This window comes from Mytilus edulis, chromosome 8 (assembly GCF_963676685.1).
Source record: "Mytilus edulis chromosome 8, xbMytEdul2.2, whole genome shotgun sequence".
Taxonomy (NCBI): Eukaryota; Metazoa; Mollusca; class Bivalvia; order Mytilida; family Mytilidae; genus Mytilus; species Mytilus edulis.
The window spans coordinates 40,810,186-40,829,077 of record NC_092351.1 but is presented as its reverse complement, the minus strand read 5'-3'; the positions used below and the strand labels follow the sequence as shown (position 1 = coordinate 40,829,077).

General features: G+C 32.8%; 2 protein-coding genes across 2 annotated transcripts; both read left to right on the top strand.

Annotated features, from left to right (window-relative positions):
* Positions 1–455: 455 nt before the first annotated feature.
* On the top strand, positions 456–5,023 carry LOC139485577 (uncharacterized). The gene is made up of 3 exons (XM_071270170.1): positions 456–674; positions 1,543–1,644; positions 4,643–5,023. The coding sequence occupies exons 1-3, from the start codon at positions 584–586 to the stop codon at positions 4,846–4,848; spliced, it is 399 nt and encodes a 132-aa protein (XP_071126271.1). The 5' UTR covers positions 456–583; the 3' UTR covers positions 4,849–5,023.
* A 1,866-nt stretch (positions 5,024–6,889) lies between these two features.
* LOC139485576 (carbohydrate sulfotransferase 1-like) lies at positions 6,890–14,929 on the top strand. Its single transcript, XM_071270169.1, has 3 exons — positions 6,890–7,046; positions 11,826–12,000; positions 13,279–14,929. The coding sequence occupies exons 1-3, from the start codon at positions 6,923–6,925 to the stop codon at positions 14,132–14,134; spliced, it is 1,155 nt and encodes a 384-aa protein (XP_071126270.1). The 5' UTR covers positions 6,890–6,922; the 3' UTR covers positions 14,135–14,929.
* Positions 14,930–18,892: the final 3,963 nt, after the last annotated feature.

Sequence of the window (18,892 nt, the reverse complement as noted above, 5' to 3'; positions counted from 1 at the left end):
TAACAAATAATGAACAGCTTAAAATATATGCCTTTAAACTGAAGATTTAGCATCCATTTGTATCACCAAGAATTATTATATTGTTTCCAATTCCCATATTTGAATTTCATTCCCCAATTAACCAAGTAATCATTCGTGTCCACTGATATTTACTCTTATTAAATCATAAATATTGTATATGTACTTTTAAGAGGTAGTATGATGAGGAACAGCGTAGTATTTGTTCTGAATACCTTCATAGTTCATAAGACCCCTAAGGTTTGTAAATCTGATTGTTTACACATTATACATACTGATAGTGTTAAATTAAAATATTTCTAGTAGTTTGCCAATTCTTATTCCCCAAGGTGAATCTAAGATACATTTCTATAGATTTTATCAAATATCTACAATATCGTGTATTGTAAAAAACATGAACAGTTCAACAACGTTTTAGAATTCAGTTCTTCGAAAATTCATCAACGGTCACAAAATGTACAATATGGTATTCCTAAATGGGAGTACAGCGATAAATGTATCAGGAATTTAAAGCTTTTAACTCATGCATTCATTAAATATGTAAATGTATTTCCAGAAATAGAAAATGGCATTTGAGTTTAAGTGCTTGTTAACACTTGTAGTACTGGCATTTGTATTCATTCTGCCATATGAAGCACTCAATCATCAGATCAAAGGTAAGAAGAATAAAGACCGTTTTCTTTAAATAAAATTAAAATAAGCTTGAATATTCATTGATATGGTCATAATTATAAATTAACTGTTTACAAACCTTTGTATTTTTGAAATACTCAGGCTTTTTCTACCTCAGGATTACCTTAACTGTATTTGGCAAAAACTTTTAGGGATTGTTTGTCCTTCATGCTCTTCCACTTTATGCTTTGTTTGGCCTTTTTAACTTGACGAGTGTCACTGATGAGTCTTTTGTAAACGAAACGCGCGTCTGGCGCAATTACAAAATATCAATTCTGGTATTTATGATGATTTGTATGCCCCATTTATGGGCATTATGTTTCTGGTCTGTGCGTCCGTACGTCTGTTCGTCCGTTAGTTAGTTCGTCCGTCTGTCCCGCTTCAGGTTCAAGTGTTTGGTCGAGGTAGTTTTTGATGAAGTTGAAGTCCAATCAACTTGAAACTTAGTATACATGTTCCCCATGATATGATATTCCTAATTATAATGCAAAATTAGAGTTATAACCCTAATTTAAATGCGAAATTAGAGTTATTACTCTAATTTCACGGTCTATTGAACATAGAAAAGGATAGTGCGGATGGGGTATCCGTGTACTGGGGACACATTCTTGTTTCATATAAATCTTTCTTACGTGCGTCTGGCGTATTGAATTGTAATCCTGGTACCTATAATTAATTTTAATTATGTATAAATAGTGCAATACATGTAAATTTATTCGTCATTTCAAAATGACTTGTAGAAAAATCTGTTTAAGAGTGTATATCTTAAAATATCATTTGTTTGTTGTTAATTAATTTTTGTTTTTTTGCTGTTTAGCACATTTTCACCATTCCAATCTTTCTTTATTTCAGAGAACTATACAGAGTGCTGGGACAAAACAGTAATTTTGTCATCGTGGGTTTGGGACTGTGACTGTGACTGTAAATCTTGCGAGGATGAACTATATTGTTCTGGTATGAAACATTAGTTTAAACATATTTTGTTGTTCAAAATGACAAAAGGATCAGACACAAGTTTTACAACTTAGTAACGTCTTCTCCAAAACAAATACAAAATATACACATTAATTAATGAACACATCAAATATTTCATACTAACAAATAATTTAAGAATAAAGACATGAAAACAAAAGGAAACTTTTTGAAGCGAATCAATGGATTTTAATCGAGTGCATCCTTTTACACTATAAATACGACACAAACACACCCAATAGTTAGTGGAATTACCTATGCGCAAATTTTGTTCTTGTGGACATAACTTAAATAAGTGTGTGTGTTTTTCTCATAATAAAGCATGGGATCTTAATATATTATCCAAGTTCGAAAAGAATGAAACATTAACAAATAGAACATCAATATAACATTTTACGCAAAAAGGCGACAAAAGTAGCATTTTCTTTAAATACATTCTTAAGAAAGTAGATTCTTAAAACACATCCTTGTAGGAATTAAAGAAAGATTTAAGGCCATTTTTTTAGTCCAGAAAGGGCATACTTTTACTTTTCTTTACATAATTTAAACGTCTCTACATATCCTATCGTTTACACACTTAAAAAAATGTGCCTTTCACACTGTAGAAAAAAAAATCTTAATATCTTAATGGTTTTTTTTTGCATTTGTATAATGCATAGAACTCAGAGTGTCTAATTATAAAACGAAATTGGCTGCACATAACGATCATTCAATATAACCATGCTCATTATTCAGAATATCATTTTACCTAAATGTTCATTTAAATTTATCTTCAAAAATTACAAAACCAATAAATTTTACTTTAAAGAAAGCTACTGAAAGATTGTGTCGCTTGATACAAGTACAGAACTAGCTATATATGCTAATCTGAATAATCCAGTTTTTATATTACGCTCACTATCAATTACAGGCGGAGGGAATCGGAAACAGTAAGGGCTTGCATTATTCGAGTTAGATATATGCCCAGATTAACTGACCAATATGGCAGATGGTTTTACCTTGTTCGTTGGTGGATAACGTTTTATTTCTTCAGTTTGTATAATTGGGATCTGTACAAAATAAAATTTTTATTTAGTTGCAATTTCAATTTGTTCAATTTGAAGTCTTCAAACAGATGTAAGACCACAGTCAGGTTAATGATAACATTAATTTGCTTTGTTTCTAAAAGAATGTTTGTACTGACGATGGTTTTTTTAAGCGAAAATGAAATTAATTACGAACATGCATTGGTTACATTACGATTTGTAGTATGTTTCTTTGAAATTGCAGTGTTTATGTGATTTTTTTATCGTGTCTATTTCAAGATTTGAACATCGGTAAACTAATTACAAAATTCTTCTTTTTGTTTTGTTGGTCAGACTTCCTACAGAAGCAGCTCAAGAAGAATGTAAAAAATACATAACCCTTTAACACAACTTTTATTTATAAAGATGATGTCCTCTCACTGAATAATTCAAACTTTGATAATGATGCTGACTAGATCTTTGCACTTGAAATCTACCAAAACCACCGATGAAAATAGAAACTATAGAATGTGGATCGCCAAGAAAAGAAATGATTTCACATTCGAATTATGAACTTTCTGTTCCTGTGAAGCAAATTTCAATGTCTCTCCTTTGTTTTGAGCATTCATGGAATCTCCTTTCGACTTTCACATTCTGTGAATTTTTTTTAATTAACGTGACCGATGATTCAATGATTCGGCATCATCTTATTGTGAACTTTCCATTTCTAAGTAGCAACATTCCAGCAGCATCTGCATACGGGGTATATATCTCCCAATTGATACGATATTCCCGTGCTGGCATTTCCACTCATGATTTTCTTGATAGAGGTTTGCTACTTACAAGGAAGCTATTAAACCAAGAGTACCAAATGGTGAAGTTGAAATTATCCCTTCGTAAATTTTACGGACGCCATCACGAGTTGATTGACCGTTATGAAATAACCGTTTCACAAATGATATCGGATATGTTCCTTACGTCGTAACTACAATCCCCTTCCCTTTCATGAATGTGACCTACCGAATAAGACTATTTACCGGATTTATTATCACATAAGCAACACGACGGGTGCCACATGTGGAGCAGGATCTGTTTACCCTTCCGGAGCACCTGAGATCTCCCCTAGTTTTTGATGAGGTTCGTGTTGCTTATTCTTTAGTTATGTCGTGTGTACTATTGTTTGTCTGTTTGTCTTTTTCATTTTTTTAGCCATGGCGTTGTCAGTTTATTTTCGATTTATGAGTTCGACTGTCCCTCTGGTATCTTTCGTCCCTCTTTTATGTGATACAATGGACATATACTAACTGTTATTGTATGTCCTACAACAAGAAATAACTTACGAGTGTAGTTAAACACGAAATCTAGATAACACATAGAAACTGAGGGAATTCAATGAACTCTAAAAGGATCGAGATAGAGTAAATGTCTTCTTTTTTGCATGATCACCTATATCCAAATGCACACCATATGATTCTAAAACGTAGAGAGTGTTCTCCTTATAAACAGTATAACACAATATTCAATTTTTACATTTGTCAGTAATGGACCTTGAAATGCTGTCACCTCTGGAGAGTTGGTGATTTAAAACTGTTATTGACGATATTTTGCGAAATCTTAATTGTCTTATGTTCGTTTTCTTTTTGGCGATGTTTTTAGTCGACTTGCGGTTAAAATAGCCCCCCTGGTCTTTGTCTCCCATTACATACACTTTAGGTGCCTGTCAATCTTTGAAAACTTGGCTTGCTTGGTTTTGTTTTTGATCTTTACAATGGTTTTGTTTTTGGTTCGGTGTCGTTAACGTTTTAAAATGCAAATACTTTCATTCATTGCTGTACTTCTCACGATAGCCCTACACCTAAAATCACCGAGAATTAATTTTCTGTTTTAATAAACTATCATGTTATTTGTAACTTTTAAAAATGTTAAAATACAGTTAATTATAACGTTGTTTATTTAAGTTTGTATATATTTTGTAGTCAGTGGTTACAATTCCAAATCCCAGAAATATAGTCTACATGACGGAGTGTCAAAGGTGACGGAACAAATCGATGTCGTTGGAATACAAACGAAACAACTTGGAAGGGTTTCAGGTAGAACTGGAACTTTGAGTATTAAAGCACAGGAACTGAAGAGAGAGCTCGAAGCGCTTAGAGATTCTCAACGTTACAGAAGGATGAACTAGGGAGACTAAGTAACGAAAAGTATACTAAACTATGGTTAACTCAGATATCAAAGAACTTAAAACAAATGACGAAGATCCAGCTTCAATATTATTGCTAGTAGTGCTACAGTTTAGTTTTTTATGCAAAGAAAACTATTATACAATTTAGTTCAGCCATTAAATATTATTAAAAACATGTTTTACTTGTGTAAATTATTAACACCTTGGTGAATGTGACTGATATAACAAGTATTTTTACTCACATTTTTCTTTTTTATAAATGCACTAACTCCATTAAGAGTACAAGAAAACAACATCACCTAAATTGTTACTTTAATATTCTACAGATACTTGCTTGTTTTTTACATATTCACTATCCTCCTTTTGATGATTGGTATTTGACGGATACTCCAGGCGAAGCTAGATCTTTCTACTTACACTATAGATCACCTTCAGAATTTGGTGGGTTCATGTTGCTTAGTCTTTATTTGTTTCGTGTTACGTTTCATGGACTCGTTTGTCTTTCGTCTTTTATTTTTATTTTGCAATGACGATGGCAGTTTCTCTTTGACTTATGAGTTATGAATTCCCCTTTGTATCTTCCGTTTTCATATTCTCATATTTCTATATTTGACGCTTTGTTTTTTTCACATGATATATCTTGGAATTGTGTGAGGGGAGATTGATAAGTCATATGAAGACAAATCGTGGTGTGGCATATAACATTATACACCCAGTTTCCTTAAATTGTGTGATTTCATTGATGAAGGGCGAATTGCCCTTGAGGGTATTATAAATTAAAGGTCACCAGTTCAGGAGTACCTGCTCCAGTGCTGAGATGAAATATCATTAATACAGTCATTTCCTGTAAATTTACTGTTAATAAAAAAAAAATCGTCAAAGATACCTGCCTTATCATTTAAATGTGTACACCAGATGGGTGTTTTTTGTTTTGTTTTAGCAAAAGCCTTATCAATCATACATCAATAAAAAAAAATATACAGACCAAGTTACTGAGTTCAAAAATGAGGACGCTAAATTTTCAACATTGCAATCTTTCAAAAACGTTTATTCTAAATCATAGATTTCCTTATCCAGATTGTTTATATACCTTGAAAGGTTTAGCTTTTAATGCTTTTGAACTTAATATTTGATGTTTACCATCCATTTATAGGAGCAACTGAGCGGTCTTATGAGGATAAAAAAGCTTTTGATTAATTATAAGCCTGCTTTTCTTTTTTAATTTTTACAGATGGACATTTAACCTGATACCAATTTTCTATGTTTTTTTAATCAACAAAGACATCCATACAAGCGACATAAGTTTTACTATACTTATAAAAGTGTCCTATCTTCGCATCTCTCAGACAAACATATGATGCATAATGGGACAGGGAAATATTTTTACGTAAAGGTCTATCTTAATTGATTTTTATTAAGTAAACGAGAAATAATCAAACTTTCACTAAGTTCCTGAAGCAATACAAATGCAGTATGCGTCTAAGTTTACTTAAGTAAAGTAAGTATTATTGAAACATTTGAACAAGAGATACGAAGGTTATCAAAAGGATAGTCAAACTTGTAAGTCATAAGTCGAAAGACATTGGTAACGCCATATCTGAAAAAGAAAAAGACAAACATACAAAACAACATAGAAAACCAAAGGCTGAGCAACATTAAAACAAAACCAATCCGGAAGGGAAAGCAGATTCACGTGGCACATATCAAATGCAAGTACAAACCTGGTAATATGTCTCATTCGGTAGGCCACATTTGGGAGAAAGGGGATTAGTTATGTCTTTGGTTTCTATATTTAAAAATAGCACTAAGTAACAATTAATTCGATTGATTCATTCTTGTTAACATTAAGATGTAGATGCATAATGTTCTGAGCAAGACATATAGAATGAAAATGTATTTATCAAATCGAAGTTTAACTTGGTTTTTATTAAATTATGATATTATTGTTATTTTTTATGCGTATCATAAAAATCGATATGCATGTATTAAGTTGTAATTTGTTTGTTTCGTCAATGTAATCAAATTTTACTTACCATGAGACGTCACTAGAAAAATAACGACATACGTATCTTAGATGTATGGGGTAATATCTATTCCACCACAGATGATAAGGTTAAAACAAAAACGGATTATTTACGTTGTTACTACGTTGATTGCATTGGTTGTTGGAGTGTACATAATTTATAAAATCAAATATGGTAAGTAAAAAAAGTAATATTTATGTAGGACAGGCATTGTATCCAAATAAAAGATAATTTACCTTTCAATTAAAACTTAATAGGATAGTTTGAAAACATAAATTTGTGCTCATAAAAAGTTTGTTTAGACATTTGCAAAAATATACCTGCTCCGATATAGTTGAATGAACTTGTTGTATCCTTCGACATTTATAATCTGTCTACGCTGTAAACTCAATATTCACATGACTCACGTCATCTCATGCAAAACGTTTCGTCTCTAAGGGTAACTGGTGAAAAGGATTATGTTCGCTTTGTACGTTCTTCTCCCGAACGACAGTTTAACGCTTGCCAAAGTGGAGTGGACGTTAAACAACCAAAAATAAATCATTCAAATGGTGGTTTTTTTTAATGAAATACATATATATATTCGTTGAGGCGTGATTATACCTATCATGGCAATACAAAACACTTTGTAATTAAACGTGCAGAGATCAAGTTTGACTCAAGCAAATGGTCATTATTCCGGACAAGCAATTACTTAGTAAGTCAATTCTTGTTAAGTCATAAATCATAGTTGACAAAAGAGATGATTTCAGCTTTCCAATCGTGAACTTTCCATTTCTAAGTAGCAACATTCCAGCAGCACCTGCATACGGGGTATATATCTCCTAATTGAATTTCCTATCATGATTTTCTTGATAGAGGGTTGCTGCTCACAAGGAAGCTATTAAACCAAGAGTTCCATATGGTGAAGTCAAAACCATCCCTTCGTAAATTTTAAGAACGCCATCACGAGTTGGTTACCGTTTCACAAATGATATCAGATATGTTCCTTACATCGTAACTACAATCCCCTTTCCTTTCATGAATGTGACCCACCGAATAAGACTATTTTTACCGGATTTGTTATTACATAAGCAACACGAAGGGTGCCACATGTGGAGCAGGATGTGCTTACCTTTTCAGAGCACCTAAGGTCACCCCTAGTTTTTGGTGGGGTTCGTGTTGCTTATTCTTTAGTTTTCTATGTTGTGTCATCTGTACAGTTGTTTGTCTGTTTGTCTTTTCATTTTTAGCCATGGCGTTGTCAGTTTATTTTTGATTTATGAGTTTGTCTGTCCCTCTGGTATCTTTTGTCCCTCTTTTAAGTTTAAGTTTATATATTAAAAAAAATATGCAATCAACCTAAAATAGCTCAAATTAGTTTATAGAAACCAGCTTGAGAACACCTAGACATCAACAGGTCAACTTTAAGGTTAAACCAATTTTAAGCTGATACTGGAAGGTCCACTTCATATCTGGATTTGAGTTAAACCTATATATCATAGATTGGATTCATGTAGTTTTGTACACCAGACGCGCGTTTCGTCTACAAAAGACTCACCAGTGAAACTCTTGTGAAGCAATGTTTTACTAAAAGGCCAAATAAAGTAATCAAATCTGAGTATTTCGTAAAAGTTTTTTTATAGTCAATAAACTCATCAAAGATACCAGACTGGAATTTTGTATTTGCGCCAAACGCGTTTACTCATTAGTGACGTTTGAATCACAAATGGTTAATAGACCAAATGAATTACGAAGAGCATTGTAGACAAACAATTTCTTAATTGTTTGCCAAATACATCTATGGTAATCTATTCCTGCGGTGGAAAAGCCTTTGTATTTCAAAAAACTCAAAGTTTTGTACACAGTAAATTTATAGTTATGACCATATCAATGATAACTCATATCAACACAGAAGTGCGGACTTCTAAGTTGGTTATACCCACGGTGAATAACAGCTCCACCAGCAATTGTATCGCCTCAGTGGTTGTAAATAAACTCATCTTATATACCAGTATTGGATTGGGTTTTTTTTGCTTGCGCCAGACGCGCGTTTACAAAAGACTCATCAGTGACGTGATAATAAAAAAGATAAAAAAAGTCAAATAAAGTACGAAGTTGATGAGAATTGTGGACCAAAAAATCCTAAAAGTCTTGCCAAAAGAGGGTCGAAAAGTACCAACTCATTAGTTGAAAATCAATAAGAACCCCATGACAAAACTAGAGGCTCTAAAGAGCCTGTGTCGCTCACCTTGGTCATTGTGCATATTAAATAAAGGACACAGATTGATTAATGACTAAATTGTGTTTTGGTGATGGTGATGTGTTTGTAGATCTTATTTTACTGAACATTCTTGTTGCTTATATATATCTCTATCTATAATGAACTCGGCCCAGTAGTTACAGTGGAAAATATTTTGTAAAAATTTACAAAAATTTACAAAATTTATGAAAATTGTTAAATATTGATTATAAAGGGCAATAACTCCTTTTAAAAGGGGTCAATTGACCATTTTGATCATAAAAACTTATTTGTAGGTCTTACTTTACTGTACATTATTGCTGTTTACAGTTTATCTCTATTTATAATAATATTCAAGATAATTTCCAAAAGCTGCCAAATTTTCTTAAAATTACCAATTCAGGGGCACAAACCCAACAACGGGTTGCCTGATTGGTCTGAAAATTTTAGGGCAGATAGATCTTGACCTATTGAACAATTTTATCCTGTAAGATTTGCTCTAAATGCTTTGGTTTAAGAAATATGAGCCAGAAACAGCATTTTACCCTCTGTACTATTTTTAGCCATGTCGGCCATCTTGGTTTGTGGTCAGGGTCAACGGACACATTTTTTAAACAAAATACCCTAATGATAATTGTGGCCAAGTTTGGTTAAATTTGTCTTTACAGTTTCAGAGGAGAAGATTTTTGTAAAAAATAACAAAAATTTACAAAAAATTGTTAAAGATTGACTATAAAGGGCAATAACTCCTTATTGGGTCAACTGACCATTTTGGTAATTTATCTCTATCTATTATAATATTCAAGAAAAATAACCAAAAACGGCAAAATTTCCTTACAATTACCAATCCAGGGGCAGCAACCCAACAACGGGTTGTCCGATTCATCTGAAAATTTCAGGGCAGATAGATCTTGACCTGATAAACAATTTTACCCCATGTCAGATTTGTCCTAAATGTTTTGGTTTCAGATATAATCCAAAATCTTCATTTTACCCCCTATGTTTTATTTTAAGCCCTTGCGGCCATCTTGGTTAGTTTGCCGGGTCACCGGATATATTTTTTATACTAGATACCCTAATGATGATTGTGTGCAAGTTTAGTTAAATTTGGCCCAGTAGTTTTAGAGAAGATTTTTGTAAAAGTTAACAGACGACGACGACGACGGACGCAAAGTGATGAGAAAAGCTTACTTGGCCCTGCGGGCCAGGTGAGCAAAAAATTGAAAAACAACCACAAGAACAAAAGAAAACTGCAGACTGAGCAACCCTACCTACACAAAAAAACTCAGGAGTAATTTAATGTACTCTTGAAGGGTATAATTTGAAAAATCTAGAAAACGGCTTATGTGTTCCGAATAATTGAACATTTTATTAACATTTAATTTACAGATAAGGATATCATTGATATTTCTACTGCTGGGTTGGTGATAGTAACTCTCGGAGACGAAGAAAGTGAGAGATAAAAAAAACTCGTTATAAATGTCATGCATCCAAAGCGCTTTTTTGGATTCACCTTCTATAGGAACGCTGAAAGCCTAATATTTTTATAGCCAAGGATGTGTAGGGACCGAAACACTTTAGGAGCTACATGACCCAATAAGCAAAAAGAATTAGCCAAATCCATCTACGATCAACTTCACATGAGAGAGTTGAAACCTCAGTTATTTGAAACATGCACCAGCAGTTCCATCTACCCAGTTGTTACAAAAACTCACCAAAGATTCGAATTCCATATGATTGTCCTTGGAAAATTTTAGCAAACGGCGGTTCTTTTCATTTATTTTTTGGTCTAATTTATCGTGTAATACTCACGAAATATTTTACATTATGTCATTATTGAGAATGTACATAATGTCATTATTGAGAATGTACATAGTGTCATTATTGAGAATGTACATTTTGCTAATGTGATTAGTCTAGATGCCATTTGGTGTGACTTCGAATACTTGTTGTTCGTCTTTCATTTTTGCTATGTGCTTTCTCTATGTGCTTTTTTATGTTTATACGTTACAGATATGACGTGGCTCTGAATTTATACATCCCGTCATTGTTTTATTGTACAATGGTAAATAAACTCATCATAGATACCGGGACTAAATTTTGTATATACGCCAGGTAAATTTGTGTATCCTTGTCTTTGATTTTTACTAATATGCTTGGTCTGTATGCTATTTTGTCCTTCTTTGTTACATGTTTGTATGGGGTTTTTGTAGTGCTTAGGATTATAGCACAATGTTGACTGCTGTATAATTGACATTTGTACCTATTGTGTCTGTCTGTTTTGTTCACTCATCGTTGTAAATATTATGGAATTTGATGTGACTGTCATACATGTGAGAGGTTTAGCTAGCTATAAAACCAGGTTCAATCCACTTTTTTCTACATAAGAAAATTTCTGTACTAAGTCATGAATATAACAGTTGTTATCAATTCGTTTGATGTGTTTTAGCTTTTGATTTTGCCCTTTTGATTAGGAACTTTCCGTTTTGAATTTCCTCGGAGTTCAGTATTTTTGTGATTTTCTTTTTCTTTTGAACCTGGCCAATCGCTCAATTTCGCTTCATTTAATTTTTCTATAATCGTATATGAAATAAAGAATGAAAATGGGGAATATGTGAAAGAGACAACAATCCTACCAAACAGACATATAATATAACCAATTTCAAATAGGAAGCAACATATAATATGAACCTGCCAAATGCTTTTTAAAACTTTCTTTTTTTATTTTGTAGGTTTACAAACAAATCAAATGCCTGTCCCTGTTGTGTTAGTAACATACTCTCGAAGTGGGTCGTGTTTCGTTGGAAATATTTTGAAGCTTGATGACAGTGTTTTCTACATTTTTGAACCTCTTCATTTCTTGAAATTTGGATATCGAGTACTGCGATTTGCTGACGGTAGTGTAAGGTAAATATTTTTATTTGGGGGACATTTGCTGATGAATAGTTTCATAAAAATGTTTCATTGTTCTCCTCTTAATACTGATATTTGATATGTTTCCCTCAGTTTTAATTTCTTACCCGGATTTGTTTTTTTCTAAATCGATTTATGAATTTCGAACAGCGGTATAGGTGGCACGGTAGTATTTGCATTCCTGAATTAAGGTTGGTCTTTTGTGTACCCTACCTAAGTCAGTGTATCTGAACAGTATGATTGGACAAAAAATACAGTATCAACCGAACACACTTTCCCAAACTGAGGGATGAATCAGGTGTAGAAAAATATGAAATAATTTTACAAACAGATAAAATTGGATTTTTGAGATTTTTTTTTAATTGTGTATTCACTGCTTGATAAAAGACCTAAAAGCACTAGTGGCCTTAGGTTATTAAAAATAGCAACGGCCATGGTACACATTCAAATTCATTTCTGAATAATAAAATCAAAGTACTTCAGTTAACTGTGAATGTAGAATTTTTTTGCAGTGTTAGGAAGTGGTGAAAATTCTAAAAAGGCTATCATTATCCATTATGGGCCAGGAAATACTACCGTGCCACCTATACTAATGTTGCCTTTATTTTTCTAATAGTAGATAGAATAAAACAAAGTTATTATCGTTAAATCTTGAGAGAATAAAGGTATTTCTAGATTTTTCGTTTGAAATCTATAAGAAGAAATCGATAATACGCAATGGTATATGAAACATAAAAAGATATCGAAATATTTACCAGAAGGATTTATGAGATGGAAGTTAAAAAAAAGATTGATTGGGTGATTTTTGTGGATTAACATCACTTTCAGTACTTTTGGCTGCCTATTGTAATTGGCGGTGGAAGCAAGTGTGCCCATGAAAACCTAAGTTTTAAAAGAAGAAAATATTTAGAATTGAATTTATCACTAGACATGATTTTATCGAAGAAAAGAAATGAAAAAGTATAAATGGTTATATGGAAAGTTGAACAATGACAGTCGAAAGTGATTTAATGTAGATGTTTAGTAACTCAATTTATATAAAGATAAAAATGATAATATAAACTTATATGCGTTACTTTTCAATACGGTTTGGAAATATTTGAACCAACATGGATTTTGACGTACATTTTATAATAAAATACAATAAAAGTTATGCTTTCACGACCACGTTAGTGATTAGTCCAAATAGAGGTTATTGTGTTTTTAAACAATTATTTGTAAAATCTTAAGTGGATAAGAAAGCTTTTGAAAAAGACATTAACTTTATTTTAGGACTTTCAGCACATATTTAGAAGTTGCGGAACATATTTTGAGAGCTTGGTTTACCTGCCAATTAACTGAAATTCCCTTAAAGTATTGGGATGAGGAAATGTTCCAGTATTTAAAGATACAGGGAAAACACCTATTCTATTTTAGGGAACGTTATACAAAAGAAATTTATGGTAAATTTCGTTATCCACGCATTTTCAAAGCAACTCTGCAGATATTAGAAAAGACGTGTACAAAATCAAAACTTGTTATAATAAAAACTATCCGTACCCCAATGTTTTTGTTAAACAAGGCTCTATCGGAATTAGACAACTTAAAAATAATTTACTTATATAGAGATCCGAGAGCTATTATCCGATCACAAATACGAAATCTGTATAACTCGAAGGAGAATACATTTGTGTCTTTAAATGACCATGCAGAAAATGTGTGTGCTCGTATTTTTCATGATGCTATAACATTTGACATGTTTTCACAGTATTATCCTGAAAGAGTTTTGCCGTTGAAATATGAAACTTTTACGATGCATGTTATGAGTGAAACTAAACATATTTATATTTATTTGAACTTGACATTTACCGACAGAATTGTAGAAACTTTGATAAAGATGACAACTACAAAGGAACGAGCCAGGACCTACATTGCCAAACATAACTCGAAAGAGTTAGTTGATCGATGGAGGACACTAGTCAATATGTCATTTGTCGACACCGTGGACAAGTTGTGTAGTCACGTGTATTCCAGACTTGGATATCTACAAATTTCTGATGAAACCATGCTAAAAAATCTATCCATTCCTCTTCATCTGAATAAGAGTACGAACAAACAATTTCACTTTGGACAAGAAATTCCAGATTAAATTTACGAGTGAGTGACATAGGTCGTGAAATTTAGCTGTTGATGTACCCGCCTTACATGCAGCTATGTTTGACGATTTCTACGCGTTTTGTCTGCATTTCCATTTAACACTATCCTCACACATTGTACCATGTAAATTTTGTTAAATTAAGATTTAAGATCAGAGATTAACCAAACAAAACTCATTAAAGACACCAGTCTTCTTATTTTGCACGCCAGACGCGCGTTTAGTCTGTCATAGATTAATCAGTGACGCTCGAATAAAAATTTTAAAAGAGCAATAAAATTACAAAACTGAAAAGCATTTACATTTGAAAACAAGCGGCGACGAAGAAATTTGAGCTTTTGACTTAGCCATTTGATGAACAAATTTCCGTTTTAAATTCTCCTTGGAGGTCAGTGTTTTTGTTATTTTACTTCTTACGTGACGAGACAAACAATCCATCTAAAACTTCTATAATATATGCTCCAAAAGGGTAAGTATACATTTCACTTTCCGCTAGGGGCGTTAGTTGTTTTTCGAAGATCGCTTGGTACATGTATGTCATAATTTAATAATGTCTTAAATGAGGAAATTATTTGGAAAACACGAAAGCTCAAACGTTCAAATTTAGAATGTAAATGAGATATTTTTGTGATTAATCGTGATTGGAATCGAAAACAAGTAAAGTAGCCAAAAAGCAATAAAACCAAATACCAAAATTCAGCTATGGAAAAGTATAAAAGCAGATTAGCTGTTATTTCAAATTAACATGTGTTAGTTATCTGATTTCTCAAGATTAAACCATACATTTTTTGAAATATTTATTTAACTTATTATTTACTTATTTATTTATGTTTTTTTTTGGGGGGGGGGGGGTGGTATGCACAAACTGTATTGTATTTGCATATATTTATATACTTAATTAAGATTAAGTATAATTTTTCCGAAGGCTAAATAAAGAAGGCATAAAAAAAAATTACTAATTACATAAGACGATTACACGGAAAGTGACATTTATAAAATATGTCTATGACCATTCCAACATTCCAAATTGTATTAGTGGTAAAATGAAAACATTCTGACTTTTTGAACGGAAAATTGTTTACTGACGATTGGTTGTAGGGACAAATTTGTTATACCTATGAAGAATTTATCGAAATATTTAGAAAATAAACATCATTATACAATCCAAAGGCACTTGAGATTGAACCAACTAAATGCACTTTCAGGTAGCTCTACTTCCTTCATTCCAAATTGTAAAACAATGTGTAAAACGATGATTGCAATAGAATGAATTAAGGATTATATAATTTCGATAATTGTTATTGAAACGCTATATTCATGGTCTGTGTAATGTCTAGTAATAAACTTCCCAGAAGTAACATAAAATTAAACGTCTAATGGGATAATTAATCCCCATTTAATGCAATGATTACATCTGTAGCAGTTGTGTTGTTAAAAAGATATATGCACTTGGAAAAACAAAATCACCTCCATCTCATGTCGGAATTTATTTCTGTTTATTGCTATACTACTTGTTTTACTTATTTATCAATTACTTATGATGTACATATTTTGCTATGGCGTTTGGGTAGTTATGTACCATTTTAATATGATTTGGCAATCTCATTGCCAATCATACCACATCTTCTTATTTTTATAATTTAGTCTATATCATTATGCTTTTTTGTATACTTTTTTTTACGTGTAAATAGCCTATGTGTTGGCTAAAGGGATATTGGATTGTGATTACATATTCGACACAACATAGGTTTCTGACACATAATGAAACTGTTCAACGAACCTACGAAGTTAAAATTGAATAATTACCTTTAATAACCCAAATCAAATTACAGCATTTTATTCAGTACATCAAAGTACCCTTTGGATCTTAATGAGGACAAATTTTGAGAGAAAAAAATCTTGAAACTAAGACTAAAATATAAATCAAAACACTTCAAACGTCCAATGGACTTAGCGAAATGATTTCATTAATAGTTAGAATAAAACATGACAGTGTGCAAAGCAAAACTTTATGTATCGACATATTGCAGTACCGTGAAAGTGCATGTAATAGAACGGCGGCTTTGTGAAAAATTGTGCACATCCTGCTATAAGCATGAAATTTGGCATATACTCAACTACTAGTCTTTTAATTCAGATAAGGTGCATTCAGATAAGGTGCATTTGAAAAAAATGTCTCACTTCCGGTAAAATCCAAAATGGCGGACATCATACTAACATCAGCCCAATATCGAAGGCTAGTACGTGAAAAGGTGTTATTATCATGCTACTATCATAATATTTGGTACAAACCTTTGTTATGTACTACTTTTTGATATATAATATAGAATTGATGTCTCAAAAACCCTATTTTCGGTAAAACCCAATATGGCGGACAATGTACTAAAATAAGCTTTTTGTAGGAAGGGTAATTGAAATGTGTTTTAAAGTATTGCTTCTATCATTAAATTGTGCAGAAACCTTTCTTTGGTGCTTCTCATGGATACCGATTATCGGACATAAATTAGGTCCTTGAAATCCCGATTTCCGGTGATATCCAATATGGCAGACATAAAAATATTGATCAATTTCTTTTCTTAATATTTAACTTTTTTTTCAAAATGAAAAGAAAATATGTTTTTTTTTTGTGCTGGTCTTTAAACTTTTGGCTTTAAATTATCCTCGAAACCACTATTTCTGTAAATGTTAAAATACAGAGTTAACACTTCAGTAAAAAAAAAACAATATGGCGTAAATTTCAAAGATGAGTCCTCAATCCATATCCTTGTTGTGGAGTTTTGGATAGACTGATTAAAACAAAATAAAATCACCAAAACATCTTTTGAATTACTAATTCATGGCCGCAAATACATGTTTATTCACAATCGGAGAGCCGATTTTCCACATTTACGAAGACTATGTATTGTGTCTAACATCCATAGTGTTTAAGCTCCTGATAAGATGAAGAGGCCTTACAAAGAGTTGTCCAAAAGGGTTCCAATGGATCATAGTTTCCCTTCGCTATTCATAAGTATAAAAATGTCTGGACTAGTTAGCATAGGAACCAATTCCAAGCTTGTTACTCATTTACATCCGCCATGGTATATTGCACGTTTTACATGCTGAAAAAGACTAGACCCGAGTCGTGGGAATAGCCTGAATAAGTCTTTCCTCTTGCAGAAACACATGTTTCGTTTCTTGTTTAACCCCATCTGATAAGTTTGTTCGATCTTGCAACAAAAACATGTATCGTTTTATCAATTACATTATCAAATCCATATCTTGTGATGTTGGCTGGTCAATCATCATTCTAAATGATAAAGTCACATCTTCAAACGCCATCCATGTAACCAACGCAGTTCCTTTTCCAGCAAATGTGTACTTTCTCAATGCCTAGGTCATGGATAGCTTTTTCTACTTTCAAATGCAAGCCAAAGTTCGTCTGCCCCTTTTTCATGGAATAGCGAAACACCAATTACAGCAATATCAGTATCCACTGTCAAGTCATGACTTAGTTAAGTCTGTGTTTCACTACATCATACACGTTTATCTTGAATATAGTGTCAGCCTCTTCATGTACATGTAACCATTGTGCTAAACTTGAAACATCATCATGTGGTGGATAACACAGAACATCAAAATCTATTGAGCAAGCTGCTGTGAATGAAAACTAAAAAGTTCTTTCTTATTGTCATTATCTCTCCGAAAACTTTGCCAATTTCGACCATGGATTTGTCTGTGTATTACCTTTCCCCTAAATGTAGCTCTTGCTTCTTGTAGAAGCCTTAAAACTACCGGTATTGTCTAATGGCGCATCCGAGACTACATCCACTGTTGTTACAGTTTCAAGGTGTTTCATAACGAGTATGTTGAAAGGGTATTATGTCCTTACCTTTAAAAAATACATTGAAACTGTTCCAAGAGTTGATGAAGTCTTGGATGCGTATCGTAGTTTTAGCAACAAATGCTCAGGATATTCTATCTTATCCATCACGTGATGTATTACAAGTTGAGCACCATGTTCACATTAAGAGACTGGCACTAGAATCATGGTGCTTGTGTCTGATGCAGTGAAACACGAACTTTAAAGAGTCATAATTCGAACATTCGTTACAGATGAGGCTGTCATTACTGTTTCGCTATTCCGTGACATAGGGGTAGACGAACTATGTATTGTGTTTGAAGACTAAAGAGCTTTGAATAAATATCTATCAATGACCTTTCAAATGCACTAGGCAATGAGTGATCACACACACTTATTGTGATTCGTGTCCTTACCGGTAGTGATACGGTTCTCTTTTTGCTTGAAAAGGAAAAAAAAGACTGCGTGGAAGACATTGATGTCATTTGAAGATGTGACTTTTTAATAAAGAATGATTATTGATCAGCCTAAATCACCGGGGTTTTACTGTAAGATTGCAAAACTTTATCAGATGGGGTTAACGAAGCAAGAAAATATATATTTGAGCAAAAGGGAAGACTAATTGAGACTATTCCTTCAACGTGGTCTAGTCTTTTCCAGCATGTAAAACGTGCAATATATTAAGGCATGTGTTTAGGGGGACGAGCTTGGAATAGGCTCTTATGCTACCCAGTACAACTGTTGAAGTTATATAATGCTCGAAACATGAAATCCAATATTTTGATTGGTTGATTTTGGAGTACAAGTACAAGAAAACTGACTTGAAAGTGTTACGACCGCAAGGCCTGGCGTTAATGGATGGCGAGGGGACAAAAAGGATCACCTTTAAAAAACTCTTTCTGAAGCCTCAT

Bases quoted from the DNA above. Each gene is read 5' to 3' on its own strand.
- LOC139485577 (XM_071270170.1), top strand. From the start codon at position 584: ATGGCATTTGAGTTTAAGTGCTTGTTAACACTTGTAGTACTGGCATTT. The intron at 675-1,542 runs GTAAGAAGAATA...TCTTTATTTCAG, and splicing joins ACTCAATCATCAGATCAAAG to AGAACTATACAGAGTGCTGG. The intron at 1,645-4,642 runs GTATGAAACATT...TATATTTTGTAG, and splicing joins GGATGAACTATATTGTTCTG to TCAGTGGTTACAATTCCAAA.
- LOC139485576 (XM_071270169.1), top strand. From the start codon at position 6,923: ATGTATGGGGTAATATCTATTCCACCACAGATGATAAGGTTAAAACAA. The intron at 7,047-11,825 runs GTAAGTAAAAAA...TTTATTTTGTAG, and splicing joins AATTTATAAAATCAAATATG to GTTTACAAACAAATCAAATG. The intron at 12,001-13,278 runs GTAAATATTTTT...ACTTTATTTTAG, and splicing joins TTTGCTGACGGTAGTGTAAG to GACTTTCAGCACATATTTAG.